The following is a 21,139-nucleotide window of genomic DNA, read 5'->3' on the forward strand; positions in this document are numbered from 1 at the left end:
GGAACCAGCTCCCAGTTTTAGTCCGTGAGGCAGACACCCTGTCTACTTTTAAGGCTAGGCTTAAAACTTTCCTTTTTGATAAAGCTTATAGTTAGAGTGGCTTAGGTTATCCTGAGCTATCTTCCTTATTTTTTTACCTCTGCCTTCCTACCACCCTGTTGGTTGGAGTAAGGGGGGAGTCAGGTTTAGCCTAAACCGGCTCAGTTATGGTTGAGGTGCAAACACACCCTCCATTTCTGCTACCTGTATGACCCCTTCTCTTTTCCAATGTCTGACAGAGAGAGGTATCCCGATCCTTGTGGTTTTTAGCATGGCCATCAGTGGGCTCTAGATGGACAAACTTTATCAGTTTATTATTTTACTTAGTGCCCCTACACGTGGCCCGTTCTGGGGTGGCCGGGCTCTGGCACTCAGTGGTTTGGTCTGGCCTCCCCTGCGGCCCGGTGCCGTTCCGGACCCTTTGTGAAGTGCCTTGAGACGATATGTGTTGTGAATTGGCGCTATATAAATAAAACTGAATTGAATAGAATATATATATATATAAGTAGGCCATATATAAATTTGCAAGGCACTGTAGATGTGAAAACAAATGTTTGAAGTTAATTCTCATGGTGACACAAAGCACGTAAATAATACATTTTTGCTACGAACTGATGGTGATGAGTGATTTAGGTCCAAATATTAGGAGCTATGCACAGGCTTTATTTCTTCAAAAATATTTGAGCTGTGTCACAAGTATCTGTTCTGATCGAGTTTTAGTTACAGAGTGGTAATCAGCCTCTTCTCATCTTTGTGACGTCAGACACAGTGGACACAGATCGCTATTGTCCGCAAGAGGCTGCCTGGGACCACTGATCGTGCACCGCTTTGTCAGCAAGGGTCTCAGCTGTCCACATGACGAAACAAGCCTCCATATGGACTAACATACACGCTGGTACATGCAGGCAGAGGCTCAGTATAAAGTGCGGAGACGCGTTTAGAGAAGGGCTCCATTTTTAAAAATCTTTTATAAAGCCCTGGAATGTTGCTGTTACTTCATGCTTCACAAATAAAAATAAAAGATAATGGGAAAGGGAAGTCGCTCACGAAGCTACAAGTTTCAACTTTTGTGGCAAACGACACCGAATTAAGACGGCTTTATGCTCTCGCGGGCTCTGCATCATTTAAACGCCGGCGTACACCCAGATCCAGCAGCGAGAAAGGAAAACACATGGTTTAAAAACTATACGTGATCTCGTCAGGACAACTACTTGTCGTGTAGGTCTACTTTACAAATCTGTGTTTTATGGACTAGTGGCAAGAAATTAGGAATCTATAAAAGAAAGCAATAAAAAGTTCTGTTTGCGGTTTGGTCCAGCTACGGACAGATCCTCAAATTATACAATCATCTGCGGAGTTGTGAACGGATCGAAGTTGTTTTTTACATGCTTGAACCTGAATGTGTTTCAGGCTGTGTGGGTTGGTTGGGTCGACGGTGGTGTTGATGGTCTGCAGCTAACGTAGCTGTTAATTTCCCAAGGCCACACCACCCAGGGGGGTAAGCCATATTGCACATATCAAAAATCGGCATTGACAATAGGTGAATTGAATTTTGAGTCAAATTCCAGGCTGGCCATTGGACATATAGTTAACAATTAGGAACATGATTAAATTCCTATGTTGTGTTGTGGATGTTTAGGGTTACACCTGTACACTTGTCTTCTATTTGACTGAGCTCATAAGCCGGCTAACCGGCAAGGAACAGGTCCACATTTGGGTTTTTGTCCCATATTCGTAAATGTCAAATATTTTTTGGTGAGGCGGCGGCCTTAATTAAGCTTTGTAAATTCAATGACCGAAGACATTACTGTGAAAATCCTACCATTAATACCACCTCAATCTGTTCTAAAGCACTGAGTCAGATTCATTCATATTTTGTTAAAGATGCATACATTTTAACAGTAGCAATAAATCCCGACCGAACTTTCTGATTTTATAATCCTAAACATTAGACAGTAGAAAACGCATGTTCTTGTTTACAGCAAGTTTAGTCAAATAACAACACGTTTCAACTGCTTTTTTTGCTCTAAATTACTGTCGAAAGTTAGATCTTTAGAATTTCCGACAGTCCCTGAAGACACCACCTCCTCCTCCCGGCAGCAGCAGCCGCTATCCGCATCAAGCAGCTTTCATTCAGTGTGCGGCCGCTGAGCAGAGAACAACAGGCTACCTCCATCCTCTCAGTCCGCTGTGAGTATAACAACCTTCTGCTTGTATCTTGTCGCCATCTATCTCGATGAGGGGTTTAAGGTCGCATATGTGTCTTTAATGAGGCTCGGGCCGAATTTGCCTTGATTTTATTATCAAAGTGGTGTCTGAGAGGTGTGTGGACGGCGTGGTCTTTTGTTCTCTCCGTGGATTAAATTTTTGTGTTAGATACAATGTTTTATATATATATAAAAATAATATTTTGACAGTAACACTCTTATTTGTCAGTGTTGTTGTTGTTGTTTTTTTTTTTTTAGAATATTTGTATACAATCTTATAGGGATATTAATCCTGTTTTGATATCCTTTAAAAAACATAAAATACAACATATTTTAACAACATAAAATAAAGTGTTTGATTTTACAGCTTTATAAATGTTCCGTCTTCAGAAGTCTTCATACTGACTGTTTTTTTTTTCTTTCTAGGATGCTGCACAGCTATGTGGCAAAGGAAATATTTAACCCAGGCTGCTGTCTAACAAAGAGCCATAAAAGTCAACATCAACATGTGACATCATCGTTTTCTTATTGGTAACATGTACAGTTTAATTCCCCAGGACAACTTGTGCTGAACAAAACCCTCCCTAGAAAAGCTCAGCTTTAAAAGACAAGGTAATGCTACACTGTTCTCTATCAAGAAAGCATTATCATAACTGTTAAATGCTTCTGAGGATGTCTAAGTCCCTGAGTTTCTTTTCTGGAGCTGTCTCTGTTGGGATCAGAAATGTGGAATAAATGATGAATATAAACCGAGGGGTTGAGTCTGCCTCAGTCCTATTGGTCGGGCAGTCTTCTCACCACCTCACCACCCTGCCGCATCTCCACAGTGTCCATATGTGCACCGGTTACTGATGGACCTGTTACCACGGATACCAGGATCCAACTTCAGCTGCTCCATGTCTTCATCAGACCACGACGAGACAGGGAGCGATCTGTCCGAGTCCATGGAGGTCTCTGAGCTCCAGGACCAGTATGTATCCACAGAGAACTACTTCAAGTCCAAAAGTTTACCCATCCTGAATGGACCATGCGAGCAGGGTGGCAGCTCCTCTGCACAACCTCAGCATGTCGGCACAAACTGCACCTGTGTGGCCGTGGAAGAGAACCGGGTGCTCCAACTGAAGACCCCAGAGTCCAGCCAGGCGGAGTCCCCCTCCTCATGGACGGACTTTTCTCCCTCAGTGTCCAGCATGGTGGGGCTAAGCAGCTCCATGCCGGTGGAGGGCCACAGGCCCTCAGGCTCCAGAGGCAGAAAACTTGGTTTCTCTCTCAGCCGGTTTATCCAAATCCCAGCCAGGAAGTGTGTGCAGATTATCCTGAGCGATTCACGTTGCTTCTTGTTCTGCATGTGTTACCTGACCTTCATCCAGTCCCTGATGGTTTCGGGCTACCTGAGCAGTGTCATCACCACCATTGAGAAGCGTTACAGCCTGCGCAGCTCCGAGTCCGGCCTTTTGGTCAGCTGCTTCGACATCGGTAGCCTGCTGGTGGTTGTTTTTATCTCTTACTTCGGTGGCAGGGGTCAGAGGCCACGCTGGCTCGCTGTGGGCGGCGTCGTGATAGCCATAGGGGCGGCAATGTTCTCCCTGCCACATTTCATCTCCCCGCCTTACCAGATCCAGGAGATGAACTCCTCAGCGGGCCACGAAGGCCTCTGCCAAAGCGAAAATGGCAGCAGGCGGGAACTGGAAGTGGCATTGTGCCCCCGAGATCAGGAGGGCAATGAGCACAACCTGTACGTGGCACTATTCATCTGTGCCCAGATACTCATTGGCATGGGGTCGACACCAATCTACACCCTGGGTCCCACCTATCTGGATGACAACGTGAAGAAAGAAAATGCTTCTTTATACCTGGGTAAGCCAAGCTAGATGTGATTAATGCCATGTGAAATCATTCCAACCAGACTGAATAACTCTGGTCGATCCTGTAATCCAATTTATCCTGTTTATAAGATGCATTTGCAGGGTTGAAAGGAAATGGGTGGTTTATTTCAGGGATCCTTCTCTGGCTGGAAAAGTATGGAGTTTATAATGCAGTTAATACAGTGTAACAGTGTGGACAAATATAGACTTGACCATTATTCTCTATTCATCTATGTGATCCATCCATCCATCCATCCATCCATCCATCCATCCATTTGTTTCGCCAGCCATTTTATTATAATTTTTTTAAGATTTGTTTTGCGCCACTAGTGGCCTTTATTTGAAAATAGACAGACAGGAAATGGGCTAAAGAAAGGGCGAAGACATGCAGAACAGGTCGCCGTGGCCGGGTCTCAAACCAGAGGACAGCCGTGTCGACGGCCGAAGCCTCTTTATGAATGAGCCAGGCACTGTACCGCTGCACCAGCCAGTAAAATTATCTCAAGTAAAATCATAATAAAACTTCAAAATAAGACAAACATTGACCATTACTGTGGAAAATCGAGTTGTGAAATGTTTGGAATTTTGAAAAGAAAAAAATCTTTAGGAACCCTGTAATTTATTTGAATAAGAAAATTATGCTTCAGCAATTTCACCAGTCTTAGTCAAAGCTACAAACTGTTCCTCATATGGACTGGAAGAATGCAGAGCTCCTAATAATGATCAAACTGATTTCATTTCCATCAAAATGGATTCAATTGTTATATTTTTGATTAGATTTAGAAGGCAGCTTATAACCATCATGTTGACGAGGACGGTATAAGCATGCATGCTTGCCAATGCAAAGCTTTTGTCCTTCTGATTTAATCTGAGTGGCATGCGACCTCTGCACAGCACTGAGGTGAACACAGACACCGCAGGCCAGAGGTAAATCTGCGATGGACACGAAGAAGAAGCCAAACTAAGTTGCTTATGAACAATGGGCCAATCGTGTGTTGCTGTTAGTGTGCATAATACTGATGTGATCTTAGGAAAGGCTGGCAGCTGGAATGAAACTTGCTCTCCTGTCTAACAAGAACTGACAGGGCGCTGCTCTGTTTTACGTGTTAACAGGTTGTTTTCTCTTAGTCCATGATGTTGTACTCATCCCTAAACCATCCAGGCATTTTGTCACATTGTATCTATATATTTATTTGGTTTGCTGGAACTTTAGTGGCCTCATTGAATTAAGATTGTTGAGCTACTTCTCACATACCTCTCATAGCTCACAGAGGAGATCCTGACTGCAGACGTAATCTCACCATTTGTCTGTCTGGGCTTTTGTTGTTGCATTATTGGGACTTGGATAACTCCCACAATCTGCACAGTACCTCACACAAATGGCCACCAAAAAAGAAAATTGTCATTGTCACTTTAGTTTCAGTTGAGCCTGAATTATTTCCAACTGTACTGTGCCTGGAAAAAGTGTTACTAGTCCTTGAAATTTTCCACATGTTGTCACGTTACAACTAGAGACTTAAACCTATTATTATTTTATTTTTTGTAAGGGATCTACAAGGCCAAGTAGTGCATGATTTTGAAGAGGGATAATGATGATGATGACACATGGATTTCAATGTTGTATTTTTTTTCCTGTAGAGGAAAATGTAACACTGCACATTACCCTGGACATGCCAAGCACATTGAAACATGGTGGTGGCAGCATCATTCTGTGGAAATGCTTTTTGACAGCTGGAAAAAAAGAAGTGGTCAGAGAAGACGGGAAGAAGGATGGAAGTAAATACAAGGCCATTCTGGAAGAAAACCTGTAAGAGGCACTTAAGATTGGGGCAGCGGTTCACCTTTCAACAGGACAGTGACCCAGAGCATTTAGCCAGCTCCAGTGGAATGATTTAGTTCAAAGTATACTCCTGTTAGTGTGGCCCAGACAAAGTTCGGACCTAAATCATTTTATAATCTTTGGCAAGATTTGAAAATTGATCATTAGAGATGCTCTTCATTCAATCTGACTGCTGGAGCTATTCTGTTCAAAATGAGAAGAAGGGGCAAAAAAAAAATATCAGTGTCTAGATGTGTGAAACCCCAAAAGACATGCTGCAGCAGGAATTGTAGCAAAGGTGGTATTATTGACCAAGGGAGTCTAAATGCATTGAAGATTGTGTCTGTAACCTAACAAAAAACAAAAAGGTTCATGTTGCGTTGAAGTCTTATGCAAGGCATTATTAGGATAATTTGTAATACAAAATGTTATGGAAGCACCAAAATGTTGACACAAGTTATGAATGATGGACTTAATGCAAACACGGCTGTTTCATTCTGCAATTTTTCAGTCCTTTTATGTTTGTGTGGGTTTTTGTTGAACTCTGCTGGACATATGGCATTAAGACGGTTGTACAATATTAACAATAGTGTTAGGACTGGCCCCTGATTGAAGCATTGCATGCCCCATGTAGCACATTCACTGCCTACCTTTGAGACCCAGTATTGATTGGACCCATGCATCACGAGGACCAAGTGCAGCATAGCTATTGAACCGTACACTAAAAAACAAGGAGGAAAGATCCTCCGACACATTCTTTTCCTGGGTACACCAGTGCTTACAGATAGACCCTAGCCCAGATTTCTTTTCGAAACTACACTTACTGCCATGACCTTGGTGGCTGTGCCAGAAGACTTGCAGTGGGATCATCTGCTTCCTTCCAGTAAAGAAGTGTTTGGAAAAACAGAGATTTGTTCTCACATGACGGCAAAGAGAGCAGATAAGTGAAGGAAAAATGTCCTTGGTTTCTGTTGCAGACACATGGATAACCATGGTAACAAGACGTCAGTCGTGTTATTTGCTCTCTTTGGCTATTTTTTACCCTTTTTGAGTCTTATTCTGACTCTGTTTTAATTTGAAAGAAGCTGAATCTTTTCATATACATCTCTGTTTAGTAAAAAAATCCCCTAACCAATTTCCATATTTCTCCAAACGCACTATATCCAGATAAAGGCTATCCATAGCTGTAGGAGATTTCCCCTCAAACCTTATGCATGTAAAGCCCGCCTCCATTTGCAGCGGCTCAGAGGGGAGCTGCTTGTTTTTCTAGGACAATGCGATTTACATTAAAGGGGTACTTCTCGTGTCCCCGGAGAGACACAAAGGCCCCTGACCCACACTGCTGTAGCAATACAGCACCCTGCAAAAGTATTCAATTTGCCTTGAGCCTAATCTCATTTTATTCTATTAATACCATCAACTTCAAGGTGTTTTTGGGACTTTACACAAAGTAATGCATTGTGAAGAGAAAGGAGCGGGTTGAGATGTTTTCAAGTTTCTACAAATAAATATTTGAAAAAAATGGCATGCATTTGTATTCAGCCCCTTTTATTCTGATACATCTCAATAAAATTCAGTGCAACCAAGTTCATTTGCATGTAATTCGATCTTTGTATAAATACAGCTGTTCTGTGGAGGCAGTTGGGTTATAAAACAGTATCCTACTTGAGACTGGGGTGGAGGTTCATTTTCCAAAGGAACAACAACCCTAAATATGCAGCCAGAGCTACAAGGGAATTATTTAAACACCAATGCCGACCAAACTTTTGACATTTTTTCTTGTAAACAAGGTTTAACCATGTATTATTTTCCTTCTACTTGACAGTTTTGCTTTAATTTGCGTTGGTCAATCACATAAAATCCCCATAACATGCACTGACATTTGCGGTTGTAATGTGACAAAATGTGGAAAAAGTTCAGGGAATATGAAGACTTTTTAGACATTTTAGAGAAAATAGTTTGTCCCCCATATTGATGGTTTTACATTTTACATAACACTTTTCATGTTCCTACAGTGAACGAAGTCACTGTATTTGACCTAAATGTTGTATCAGATCAGCTGATTAACACTTGTATAAAAGGAGGACAAACTTAACTTTAATATCTCGTGTTTGTGTATTGCTGTTTCAGGTTGTTCGTCATCTCCTTCCGCTTCAAGCCCACGTCTCCAAGATGTTACTGATGAATAAATATTTTTCTCGATGTCCAGACGCTGATTTATTCCTGCTTCCAGACAGTGCTAGTGATCTGAGGTCATAAGAATAGGTTGAGATTTACGATTAAATGATGCTGATAAGTTGTTCTCAGTATGGAATGACTTTAGTGATTGGGTTCGTGAGACTGTCGCCTTGTGTTTACATTAAAATTCAGAAGGGGTGATCCAAACATGCACCCACAATATGTTTTAAAATGCAGTCCCATTGCTTTGTATGCACTTCTTTTCTTTTTATCTTTCGCCATCTAAACTTTGCAGTCTCTTTGAATGAAGAGCTGCATATTCTTCTGCAGGGTGAGTTTAATGGATCCCTTGGTTGTCTCTGCATTAACAAGCATGCAGTGCAGAAAACTAAAATGCACGTGGGCGTGATTGGTGTTTTCTGCATTATTCATGTGTGTTAGGCACTCATGACGGGCGAAGGGTGCAGCCAGTGTTTAACACAGCAGGTTTGTTGAGTCTGTAAGGAAGGAGGGATAAAAAAAAAAAGGTGGGTACCTATTTATGAGGACAGATTCAACATCCACCGAGAGGTTCTGAAGAGCAGTTCTGTGTGCACTTAGACACGCTCACATGGACACAAGGGGTGTGTTTCATGTGGACAAATTTAGAAAGAACATTTGCTCTCAGTATGTTCCAATGAAGTGTGTGTAGCACATTCTCCTGCACATTGAAGGGAAAAACACCACTGGAGTGCTAGTTTGCAGTCGAACCTCAGTGTTTGCCTTTGCCCTGGCAGGAGTCGATCTCATCAAAGCGTTTGTGCTGTTCTGTGTTGCTGCAGCCAAGGCAGATGCATAATACATACACACACACACACACACCTGTCCCTGGGGAACTTGTCTCTACAGCCCCCTGTCTGTCCAATCCAGATGAAGGATCACATTTCAGTCTGAGATTTAAGGTATGGCCCCATCAAAAAGCTGGCACGCTTATATAGATGGCAGGCCAGTTCTGTTTCATCACTGTCCCTTTGGCTTCTCCTCACAGACGGCTTGAATATCATCGCTCCTTTCCCAGAGCGCAGTCAGGGTTACTCAGCAGCAGACAACCTTTTTTAGCTGCGCGTGCATGGCAGGACGGACAGCTCTGGCCGCTACTGTACAATTACTATGACTCCTCGTGTGAATTGCTGACCTCTGTGAGGCTGATCTTGCGCCACCAGTGATAGCATGTGCTTTTAAACGTGTCCCTGCAGGAGCAGAAGGAGGGACTTATTGGAGGAGAGAAAGAATGGTTAGATATGGAGGTGTGTTTGGTTCTAAAGGCAAGGGTCGCAGTGTAGATTAGATTTTGTTACAATGTTGTTTAATAACATTTTTGGTCCTGTAGCTTAATTATTTTGACAGTATTGGAAGTTTTTTCAGGAAATTGCCTTAAGTGCATTTGGTGATGACAGGAAAGCTATTCTTTTAAGGTAAACAGGAAGGAAGCTGAGGCTGATATTCTTTCATAATGGTTGCCTTTTTGCCACCATTTCTGTCATAGGTTCTGGCTGTTAGTGGCTTGTAAAATATATTTGAAGTTGTTTAATTCTAATTCTAAAAACTTAGCAATTAACGTATTTGGCTGATTTAAGGGACAATTACAAGTAAGCTAATTGATATTTATTCCAACCACTGAAAAAGGTGGAGCGGGCGACCAAACCTTTTGCCTTACAGGCCAAAATTGTCAAGTTAAAGGTATATTTGGGCCACAAAATGTATTTTTTTGTTTGTTTTTTGAAATAATTTAATCCTATGCCTCTGCAATTAATAAAATGTATTGTTAAATTTAGATTTTATTAGAAAAACCCTATCAAAAAGATGCTACCTTTTTTGTTTTACACTTGTTTTCAGATACTGCGCTGTCAAAGTGTGCTCTTTTCTTGTAACATCTGTGACTCACACTTTCACCTCTTACCAAAGCTGAACCACCGTTGCCAGCTTCACAACTATGTCACCGTATTTAGCAACTTTTCTGGCCCCTGAGCAAGTAAAAATCTAGTGACTTTTTCTGGTGTCCCAGGAAATAAATATATAATAGTTTGTCAAAAATAAATCAATGCACTAAAATAAGTCACAGCAATTTTGTGGTATATTATTTGGCTGTTCAGACTGTTAAAATTGACTGTGTACAAAAAACCGACAAATTTAAATGATTGTTTTACCGTAGGAGGACTGCATGGAGTTTGCATGTTCTCCCGGTGTAGGCGTGGCTCCACAGCCTTGAAATTAAAATACAAAATCATGGTTAATAAAACATGCATAGTTTATGTGGTGCACCTAACATGTTTAATTTTTAAATTAATTTATCGGTGAATATCTTGCCCTCGTTGCTCTGCATCAAACTGGGTGTGCTAGTGGGGCAGTCGAGGGCCACACAAAATTATTCCAAGGGCTGCAAAGTGGTTTCCTTGTTTGTGAACTAGGCTTTGTTTTGCCTTTGCTCAGTTACTGGCGTTCATAATTAAAATAGATATTGAAACAAATATTTCACATTCCCAATTATTTCCACTCTCTGGTATGTCATCTTTATGACTTAATGTTTCTTAAATGTTTGTTTCTTGAAACGTAAAACAACAGGATGAACATGTTTTGATTAGATATTCATTTGAAAAAACGGACACAAGGAATGCTTTCATCTCTGCAGGCTGAGGTGATTTCAAGTCCTTTAACCTCAAAGTCTAAATCAGCCTCTGTAGCACAAACTCGACCTCCCTCGCTTGTTGTGTCCAGTCAAGAAATACGTTTCTGTCTGTAGTTGCTGCTTGTTTATCTCTTGCTATGGGATCAGTATGTTCTCTGATGAGTATCAAGACTGCTGCTGCTATCATGTGTTGACTAAGCTGCTTTGGTATTCAACAGATCTAACCTGCATCAGCTCGTGCTGTCCAACACGCTGAAGAGAATCAACTTTTATTTCTTTCCATTCGGCTTTACATTCTCTTCCTGTCTACTTGTGCATGTTTTCAGCCCTTTTAAGTGTATTCTCCACGCTGATTCATCCTTTAAGCTATTGGCGGGAGTGTTATTTTGCTGTAAGAGATGGGGGGGTAGAAGTAGTCTGGCTATTGTTCTCCTTGACCTCTGCGCTGCTCAGATGACCTGCAAGTCATGGAAAACCACTGGCGAGAGACGTGTTCATAAATTTTATGTAAATGTTAAATGATTTGGTGAAAAAGAAGACGATATTAAGGATGTAGTTAAAACTTATCATCTTCTTGCAGAAATCAAACAGACTGTCACATTCAGTATAATTTGTCATCATATCGTTTAGATGTTAGCCTCCTTTGACCCTGAGTTTTTCTGCTTCGCTTTAAGCACATTGCACTCTGCATTGAGCTTCCTGAACAAGATGGACCTCTCTTTGATTGAGATGGTATGGCTGAAAGCATTTTTTGACCTAACCTTTGGGAATAATTTATTTGACCTTGCATGCACACATTCACATACATAGCAGTTGTAGGAAATTATGCATTATGAGTCAAAATGTAAATGTACCCTTAGAAGTGTAGAAATGGTGATGACATTTGGCTCTGTGTTGTGCAGTGAGATTTTAACATTGTTCTGGATTATCTTACCTGCCAAGTTTAGAAATGGATTTCAACTTTTATTTTAGGTGAGGCGTCCACAATTCAGTTAGCTTCTAAGTGGGCGGAAGCAGGAAAGGAGTGGTGCATACATAGACTTATGCTATTATAATATATGCTGCATTTGTTCCTGTTGTACATTTATAGAGTTGTTTATAAGCCAGTAGAAGTCGGTGTGAATGAGGTAAAAGAAGATACAGCTGGGTTTCTGTTGGGGGATGGGGGTGCACCTGCACTTTGGGTTTTGTTAGGTTTTAAACTGTGGGAGTTGTTCTTGGTGTGTAGATGTACTCAATGTTTCCTTGTATACTTCAGGTTTTCCTACAGCTACAGCATATTGTTTGAACATCTGCGCCTGCATAGACATGTCAGATGAGATGGGAGCCATTAACTGTAATTTCATTCATTCGTTTGACAGGAACGTTTGTGTATCCATGTGCATAAGGTACCTAAGCTGCAGAGCATTGTGCACAATAATCTTTTTCTGTCTGGTTGTTTTAAAAGAAATCATGGCCACACAAGTAAAGCTTCTCTAGTATTTGACTGTTGGTCACAAGGGCATTGTCTTTGGGAAGGTTGACGGCTCAATTCCCAGCTTGTGTGTTCTTGGTCAAGATGCTGATCAATTATTGCTCCCATTCATGTTTGATGCTTTGTAATTGGTCAATAATATATAGAAATACAAAGACATGATATAAATTTCAACCTATACATGTAAACTAATTAAATTGTAATAGCACATGAGTTGCAGCTTATAAAAAGCAAATCAATTCACATGGTTTTGGTGCCTGATACTATTCAAAAACAAAATGTTTTTTTCACTGCACAATCCTCTTAAGAAGTAGGAATGTAGCAGCACACAGAAGTCATGATTCACTGCTTACTGTGACTTTTGAGTTGCAGTTTAGTGCGGGTGTGATGCAACAGCAAATAGAAACCACTGTAAACAGCAAATGGTACTTTTTTATCTTCTTTAAAACTAATAATAAAATAAAAATTGAGAACTATAATATAAGAGTTAATTAGAACATTGTTTGAAAAATTCCTACTGTACAGAGAGACACAGCTGATATGAGGAAATGTTTTAAAGTCACAGTTGGCTACATTTTTGGTACATTTTTATCAAGAGAAACAAACAACACTGTGTACCTTCTTTTTAACTTCATCAATGGTGAACAGCGGTTTGATTTTTTTTTTTTTATCAATATGTTGTAGCAAAATCATTATACCACAAGAAATGCACTTGAAAATGGTCAATGCTGTTGTTTGCACTATTGATTCAAAAAGCAAATTGGTCTTCAGCAGAGGCGGGGAGAGTAGCCAAAAAGTATGCTAGGTAATTAAGAGTAGCATGTGCAAATTGTGGTATGTTAAACAAAAAAAAGACATACAAAAGCATAACATATTTATAAAATAACAAGGCTTGACATCACTACTTACAATAGCTAATACGTACATGTTATAACAGGGTAAAGTACTTCTAGTGACAATATATACTGTTTAGTGTGTATTCACTTGATCCCCAAATGGCACCGCAGTCTCGGCAGAGAGAAAATTACAGCAGAATAATGAAGACCGAGCAAAAAAAGAAGTCCCACTTAAACATAAACTTTGTAGGCCTGCATCTGGTGCATTTTTGGTTAAAACATCCTTGTTCTTCTTCCATTGAAGTTATTTGCATTGGGTAGAGTAGCCAGACATTTTACTCAGGCAAGAGTAGTGATACTTCATAATGATACTACTCAAGTATCAGTAAAAGGTTTGGTGCAGTAAAACTATTTTTGCAAGTAAACTATTTTAAAAGATTACTCAAGTAAATGCAACTGAGTGAATGCAGCTAGTTACTACCCACCTCTGGTTTTTAGTCTCCTGTATGTTATTAACCGTCATTCTTGCATTAGTTTGGTGTGGAGAGCGTTAGATTATTGCTGCACAAAATATTATGATCAATACAAATCTCTTCTGGACTTCTTTCTTTCTTTTCCTTTATCTGCTAAAGACACATAGATGATTTAGAAGGAAAATCAGTTTTGAACATCATTAACGAACATACATTGAAAGTTGGTTTAATTTTGTTTGAGCATCAGTCATAGCCATTTAACAGTAGTAAGTAAACTAGTACTAAGTCTTTGAGTTGTACTTGAATGTACCAAGTACTTATTTCATATGCAGTTCAAAAGAGAATAGACATTTTTAAAAGTCACTGGCAGCATATATGTTGTAGCCTGATAACAAAAGCTTACCTATCTTTTTTTACACTTTTAAAAATACATACTGTTTCCTCACTGTTACTAAAGAAAAAGATTCTAGAGACAACAGGAAACTGTGAAGCACACATTGAGGCAAGGATGTTAAATATTATAAGTACAAGACCTCATGATGACTATTTAAAATCCTTTAATTTGAACTTTACCAGGTGTGGGATCTACAGTGATTCTGGTTCATTTTCACTCCTAGAGCAGTTTTGGCGGAATAGAATAGTCTTAGGATGGCAAAACTCTGGCTCAAGCTGAAAGGACACAGCTTCAGCACCGGAACCAGTTCGCTGTTTGCCATGTCTGCTGTTTGAGAGAGTCTGAAAAGCTGCAGGTGCAAGCTTGTGGCAACAAAAACCCAAGCTGCTCTAATCGATTCACACTCGCAGCTCACCAAGAATAATATGGCTCTACCCCCGGCCTACATGTCTCATTCATGGCCACTCATCGGCCTAACACTTATCTGACAGCCTCTCCAAAGCTGAAAGATAAAATATGCACGGAAAACCCAAAAATGGGCACACTTTGGCCAAAAGGGAGATAAAGGAAACCCAAAGCTGTCTACAAATATTCTTCTGGATAAATTATGATTACAAGAGTTTTCTCCATATGATAGTCAGTTCTCTTAATAAAATTGCCTTTAAAAACCTTTTGTTCTTGAATCTCACAAGTCTGATGATCAATCCTAACCTAGAATAGTGCTTTGACTTGACAGCTCCACAAGAAGCTAAGTGGGAAAAAAAAACAGCTCAATGATTGACTCTGTTTCCCTGCCTGGCCCTTAAGCCTATTTTAATCTTACTTCAAATATATAATCGCTTTCACTTCAAAAAGAATCCTTAAACAGATTTTTCAACCATATGCATTTAGTTTAGCTGATAAAATGTGTTTTTGTTTAAGAGAAAGTTGGATTAGCTGGAAATCCACTAAAGATGATGGATTAGACAAATTAAATAAAGAGATTTACTAAATGTGGCAGTGAGTGAAAGGCTTCTAAGAGCTATTAGGACATGCAGCAATTTCAAGCAGAGGAGACACAAAAGAATAAACACATTCCTTATATGCTCTGGCCTTGAATGGTGCTCCTGTGTGGAATCAAATGGGAAATGTGGAGCCTAATTTGGCTTTCAGGGAAAGAAAAACTGAATTAAATGTACTGTTTTAGAGTATTCTCAAACATTGCAAATAATTGTCATGTTTTTGTGTGTTTTACAACTGGCCTTCATAAAGGCAAACTGTAAGGCTAAGGGGAGTAGTTATCATTGAAAGTGCCAGTCTCAACCACATATGCTACAAAAACTCAGCAGGTGGGTAGATTTCAAAGTAATGCATTTTTCTGCGTGCATCACAAAAATCAAGGCAGATGGACCAGATATTTGAATTTAAGTTGCTAAAAGAAGGTCTTCTAAACAGATTTTAACTCACCCCCAATTGCTTTGTCATGGCTGTGTGTGGGGATGCTGGTCATGTGCCCCTTTGCCTTTTGCAATGTTGCTCATTTCCCACCCGACCTTTTAGTGTAAAAAAAGCCATTTGCTATGAAAAGTTTCATACAGCCCATGCTTCATTTCCCGCCCACCTTGGAGATGTTGCTTTGATAACGGTGGCTCAGGTGGTAGAGGTTCCCCCTGTAACCGCTCCGTCAGCTCCGTCAGTTTCAGTCATTGTCCTTGGACAGAGGGCTCGGTGGAGCTGATTGTATGGCAACTCCACTTCTGAGAGTCTGCCTCAGGGCAGCTGTGGCTACAATGTAGTTTATCACTGTCGGTGTGAGAGTGTATGATGTGAGTGAATGGGTGGATCACTGATTTCAGTGTAAAGAACTCTTCTCGGAGTTCTCGGACTTGAAAAAAGCGCTATACAAGTGCAGACCATTTACCTATAGGGACCTCTAGTAATTTATAATCTACTCATAGTGTACTGTAAAGAACTATGGTCATGCAACTACAAACGTTGCCTAATGGCAACGTTGGTCTGTACAAGTTCCAAACCACAATTTGTTGAAATATAGTGTATATGATTGGAAATGTATTTTCTGAAATCAAAAAGATGATGGCAGCTGATTGTGATGATGATGTATTGTAATACCATGTACATTTAACATAACTCTAATGTGATTTAATTGGTTTAATTTAAAACAGAAAAGCAATGATTATTTCTACTGCTATTAAATTATAATGACATTGATTTCAGTTGTAAAAACGTTATGGACAACATTTTTTTTAATGTGTTTTGGTACATAGACTTGAGCAAAAAATACAGACTTAAAAACTTACAAAATGTAGTTTTTTTCCAAGTAAATTAGTTTTTTGTGCTGAATATTACTACTATTAGAGTAGCATGGCTAAAACAAGCTCATATTAGCTGGTTAATTTGATGCACTGGCTGCTACATGTTTTATAAGAAGCTTGCACAGACATGGTGCTTACCAACTTTGTTTTTAAAACAGTATAACTTTAACAGGACTTAGCCCCTTTTCCACTGGCTCGTTTTAGCTGGGGCGGCTCCACCCCACTTGGTTTTGCTCTACTCGGTACGGTAACTGTTGTGTTTCCACTGACCCGCCAACGAGTGAAGCTATGGCAGCTAAAGCCCCGTCTCCAGCCATGAGTGTAGTGTGCTGTTCTGCTATTAACGTTACTGTGTCACTTGTCACATTAAAGTAATCTGCGTGAAATGATAAAAAATAAATAGAAAACAAAAACATAAATTAATTAAATACTAATAACGTTTGTATTAATGTATATGCAAGAATGTCTTATGTTTATGTCTAAAATGATCCACTGGGATAATTATCTGGACCACAGTCCAGCCAGAACTTATAAAATGAGGATCAGGGGTTCTGATGTGAGGCGGTGTGGCAGGAGAAGCAGGGAGGAGAGACGCTGCTGTCTGGATGGTAATGCTGCAGAGTTTGCCTGAAGAAGTTACAATTTTGGGCTTTATGAGGACGTTTTTGTCTTATTCATGACAATAACAAGGACAAGGACTCAAAACCACAAAACCGCAGACTTATGACCTTTGAAGTTAGTTTTAGGTTGGATATTGCATATTTGTGCTCGGCAGATTCAGCGGTCTTGTCCTCCTGTTTGGTCCGATGCAGGCAGTCTGATTACGGGGCAGCTGCTCTCTGCCTCCTCTCTCCTCCTGCAGACAATGGTTTGCTAAACCATTAAAACCATTAAAAAATGTCCGACCAAACGCGTTGTTTCATGGTGGTATTGTTTTGTGTGTTTTGGGGAAATGTTTGTGCCTCTGAATCAGCAGATTTAGGATGTTATTAAATACAGTGGCCAGGTTGCGTGTAATTCAGAAAGATGATTTGTCCTTTTTCTTTTCTGTCAGCCTTCAGGCCTGGTTTATGATCTGTAAATAGTAAAATTACATGTATGACCTGCACCGGCTACTGTTGTACTTATTATTGTAGTTGCTCTTGAGTTATATTAACTTTTCCCTGCACTGTCTCAACGAAAACCTTCTCATTTCTCCTCCTCCCACAGCCAATCAGTGACAGCAGTCTAGTCACGTCACATGTAGTAACCTACTCAGCCCCGGTCGTACCTGCTCAGGAGCAGGGACCAAAAAAGTAGGTACAGGTACAGAAAAAACTGTAATGAAAACGCTCGCAAAGCGAGCCGAGTGGAGTCGAGTAGGGCCAAATCGAGCCAGTGGAAAAGGGGCAATAGGCAGAGCAATATTAGGTTCCCCTGTGTGACTGTTTGTGTTTTTTATGACTAAAAAATATCTCCAAACATCAAAATTAGTTGTTCTCGTAGGAGAGTGAAATGTCATGTAGCCTTCCTTTAGCCTGCTGATCAACAGTGTGCAGCATCCAGTGGGGGGTGTCGTCATTCAGCCAGAGAAAACTCCATTCACAGTTTTTGGCATCTCAATGACAGGACTTTCAAACAGTAGGAATGATAATACTATAATTTTGAGCAGCTTGCAATCTCCACCTCTTATGTGAAACAGGGTATGTAGTGATTTCCTACCATATTATAAAACAAAAGGGAATCAATGAGAATAATTTACAAAAGAAAAATATAAGCACATTTGTTAATAATAATCCCAAAAACTCAGTTAAAGGCTATTGTTCTAAACTATCAGTCCAATAACCTAATCTTATTTCCAGAGTATTTATTAAAATAAATTTCCTGTGGAGAGTTTGCCCTTCTGACACTCAAATATTCAGAGGCCCAGTCACATATCTTCATGCAGCCCTGCAGAATGGGCAGCTGGGCTCTGACCTGTTATGCACCACTGCACTGACTGGGTTTTTCTCCATCTCCATCCTTCCACTTGATTTGGAGCCTTTGCCTTCGTTCATGCTCCCACAGCCGTTGGCTCCTTAAATAAATTCAAGCTTGTCAAATTTCTGACAGCAGCAGATTTACCATCTTTTGCTGTCAGTGCAGCTCCAGAAGCCTTACAACAGCAATAGAATCAGAGAAAATGTTGATTTGGTTTTTGAAATGTGACCTCTTTAATGCACACTAAAGGAAAACTGTGGGTGGAATGGGTCCCTAAAGAGAGCACCTCCATGCTACACCTTTTTCTTTGTGGAGCAGCTGATTCGCTGGTTTAAACAGTTAATATTTGCCATGCAAAGCATATTGCTGCTCTTGGATGTGAAACCAGTGAAAAAGGAAAATTGCAATGCTTGTGGTGTTGGTGCTGCTTCCCTGGCTGACTGTTACCTCAGGCTATCTTCTTCAACTAGAGAGAAGCTAAAAATAGAGAAAACCTCTCCGTTCACCTTTTTTTTTTCTTATTTGATTTAGCAAAGTGTGTGTGGGGAGCCTCTGCATGGAGAGTATCTTTGAATGAAAAATTAATGCAGTGTACTATTGATGTTTTTATGCGCTGTGACAAAGATTTGAACTGTTGTCCAGTGAGAGGGTTTGGTTAAACACAGGAAATAAATGCTAATCCAAAGCCACATGAACAGAGAGTCACTGAGTTGATTATTTTAGGTTCAGAAGTTGAGTGTAGAAAAGGTTAGGGCATGGAGGGCAGCCTTCAGTTGCCTCTTGTGAACAACCATACTTTTGTTCAAGGGGTTTATACTGTAATGTCTGAAGATAAAAGGGTACAAAATTACTCTGAGGTGCCAGAATGTTTGAATTGAAAGGCTGATCTTCTTTGATGTTCAAGCAGTGCTCACAAGGCCCTATCGAGCAATCCTCTGGATCTGTACCTGCCTGTTCTCACTGGATGGGGGTCTGTGCTTTGCTTAGTTCAGTCCTACAAAATATGACCTGCAATGTATATGCATATGCTATGTATACCTGCTATACATGCTTGTTTAATGGTTTCAGTAGTTTGCAATGTACAGAGGTTGACCTTGAAAGCTGGGTTCTGTACCCATTTATGGGTCTAGACTGGTGTTGTTTCTTAGGTTAGAAGATAGAATCTTTAAGAATCAGCTGTGTGAAACATTGACAATCAGGGGGAACATTACAAATATTAAAATGAGTGTTTCTACACTCACCAGGCATTTTATTAGGTGCACCTCATACCGGGTTGGATCTCATTTTGCTTCGAGAACTGTATTAAGTTTTTCGCTGCATAGATTCAACAAGGTTTTGGATTAGATCCTTACAGATTTTGATCATTATTGATGTGGTATAATCACTCAGTTGCTGCAAATTTGTCACCGCCATGCTGCAAATCTCCTTTTCGAACACATCCAAAAGGAGCTTTGTTGGATTGAGATCTGTTGACTGTGGAAGCACTTGCAGTATAGTGAAATTTTACTGTTCAAGGAACCATATCAGATTCGAATATAGTCTTCAACAAATTAACAATGTACTCCTGCTGACGATGTTTTGATGCGAACAGGTTTTTTAAAGAACTTGCTAACATTAGCACCTTTTCTCTGTTGTGTTATGACTTCTTTATAATTCAGCTGGTAACATACAGGTCCTTCTCAAAATATTAGCATATTGTGATAAAGTTCATTATTTTCCATAATGTCATGATGAAAATTTAACATTCATATATTTTAGATTCATTGCACACTAACTGAAATATTTCAGGTCTTTTATTGTCTTAATACGGATGATTTTGGCATACAGCTCATGAAAACCCAAAATTCCTATCTCACAAAATTAGCATATTTCATCCGACCAATAAAAGAAAAGTGTTTTTAATACAAAAAACGTCAACCTTCAAATAATCATGTACAGTTATGCACTCAATACTTGGTCGGGAATCCTTTTGCAGAAATGACTGCTTCAATGCGGCGTGGCATGGAGGCAATCAGCCTGTGGCACTGCTGAGGTCTTATGGAGGCCCAGGATGCTTCGATAGCGGCCTTTAGCTCATCCAGAGTGTTGGATCTTGAGTCTCTCAACGTTCTCTTCACAATATCCCACAGATTCTCTATGGGGTTCAGGTCAGGAGAGTTGGCAGGCCAATTGAGCACAGTGATACCATGGTCAGTAAACCATTTACCAGTGGTTTTGGCACTGTGAGCAGGTGCCAGGTCGTGCTGAAAAATGAAATCTTCATCTCCATAAAACTTTTCAGCAGATGGAAGCATGAAGTGCTCCAAAATCTCCTGATAGCTAGCTGCATTGACCCTGCCCTTGATAAAACACAGTGGACCAACACCAGCAGCTGACACGGCACCCCAGACCATCACTGACTGTGGGTACTTGACACTGGACTTCTGGCATTTTGGCATTTCCTTCTCCCCAGTCTTCCTCCAGGCTCTGGCACCTTGATTTCCGAATGACATGCAGAATTTGCTTTCATCCCAAAAAAGTACTTTGGACCACTGAGCAACAGTCCAGAGCTGCTTCTCTGTAGCCCAGGTCAGGCGCTTCTGCTGCTGTTTCTGGTTCAAAAGTGGCTTGACCTGGGGAATGCGGCACCTGTAGCCCATTTCCTGCACACGCCTGTGCACGGTGGCTCTGGATGTTTCTACTCCAGACTCAGTCCACTGCTTCCGCAGGTCCCCCAAGGTCTGGAATCGGCCCTTCTCCACAATCTTCCTCAGGGTCCGGTCACCTCTTCTCGTTGTGCAGCGTTTTCTGCCACACTTTTTCCTTCCCACAGACTTCCCACTGAGGTGCCTTGATACAGCACTCTGGGAACAGCCTATTCGTTCAGAAATGTCTTTCTGTGTCTTACCCTCTTGCTTGAGGGTGTCAATAGTGGCCTT

General features: G+C 40.5%; 1 protein-coding gene across 1 annotated transcript in view; it reads left to right on the forward strand.

Moving 5' to 3' along the window:
* Positions 1–2,095: 2,095 nt before the first annotated feature.
* The window catches only part of LOC124858255 (solute carrier organic anion transporter family member 5A1), a 50,765-nt gene continuing 31,721 nt past the window's right edge, over positions 2,096–21,139 (forward strand). The window contains exons 1-3 of the mRNA XM_047350201.1: positions 2,096–2,229; positions 2,673–2,858; positions 3,074–4,103. Of these exons, the coding sequence (XP_047206157.1) occupies positions 3,098–4,103 (1,006 nt within the window). The 5' untranslated portion in view covers positions 2,096–2,229; positions 2,673–2,858; positions 3,074–3,097. The remainder of the gene's footprint in view (positions 2,230–2,672; positions 2,859–3,073; positions 4,104–21,139) is intronic.

The sequence above is a fragment of the Girardinichthys multiradiatus genome, chromosome 21 (assembly GCF_021462225.1).
Source record: "Girardinichthys multiradiatus isolate DD_20200921_A chromosome 21, DD_fGirMul_XY1, whole genome shotgun sequence".
NCBI classification, from domain to species: Eukaryota; Metazoa; Chordata; class Actinopteri; order Cyprinodontiformes; family Goodeidae; genus Girardinichthys; species Girardinichthys multiradiatus.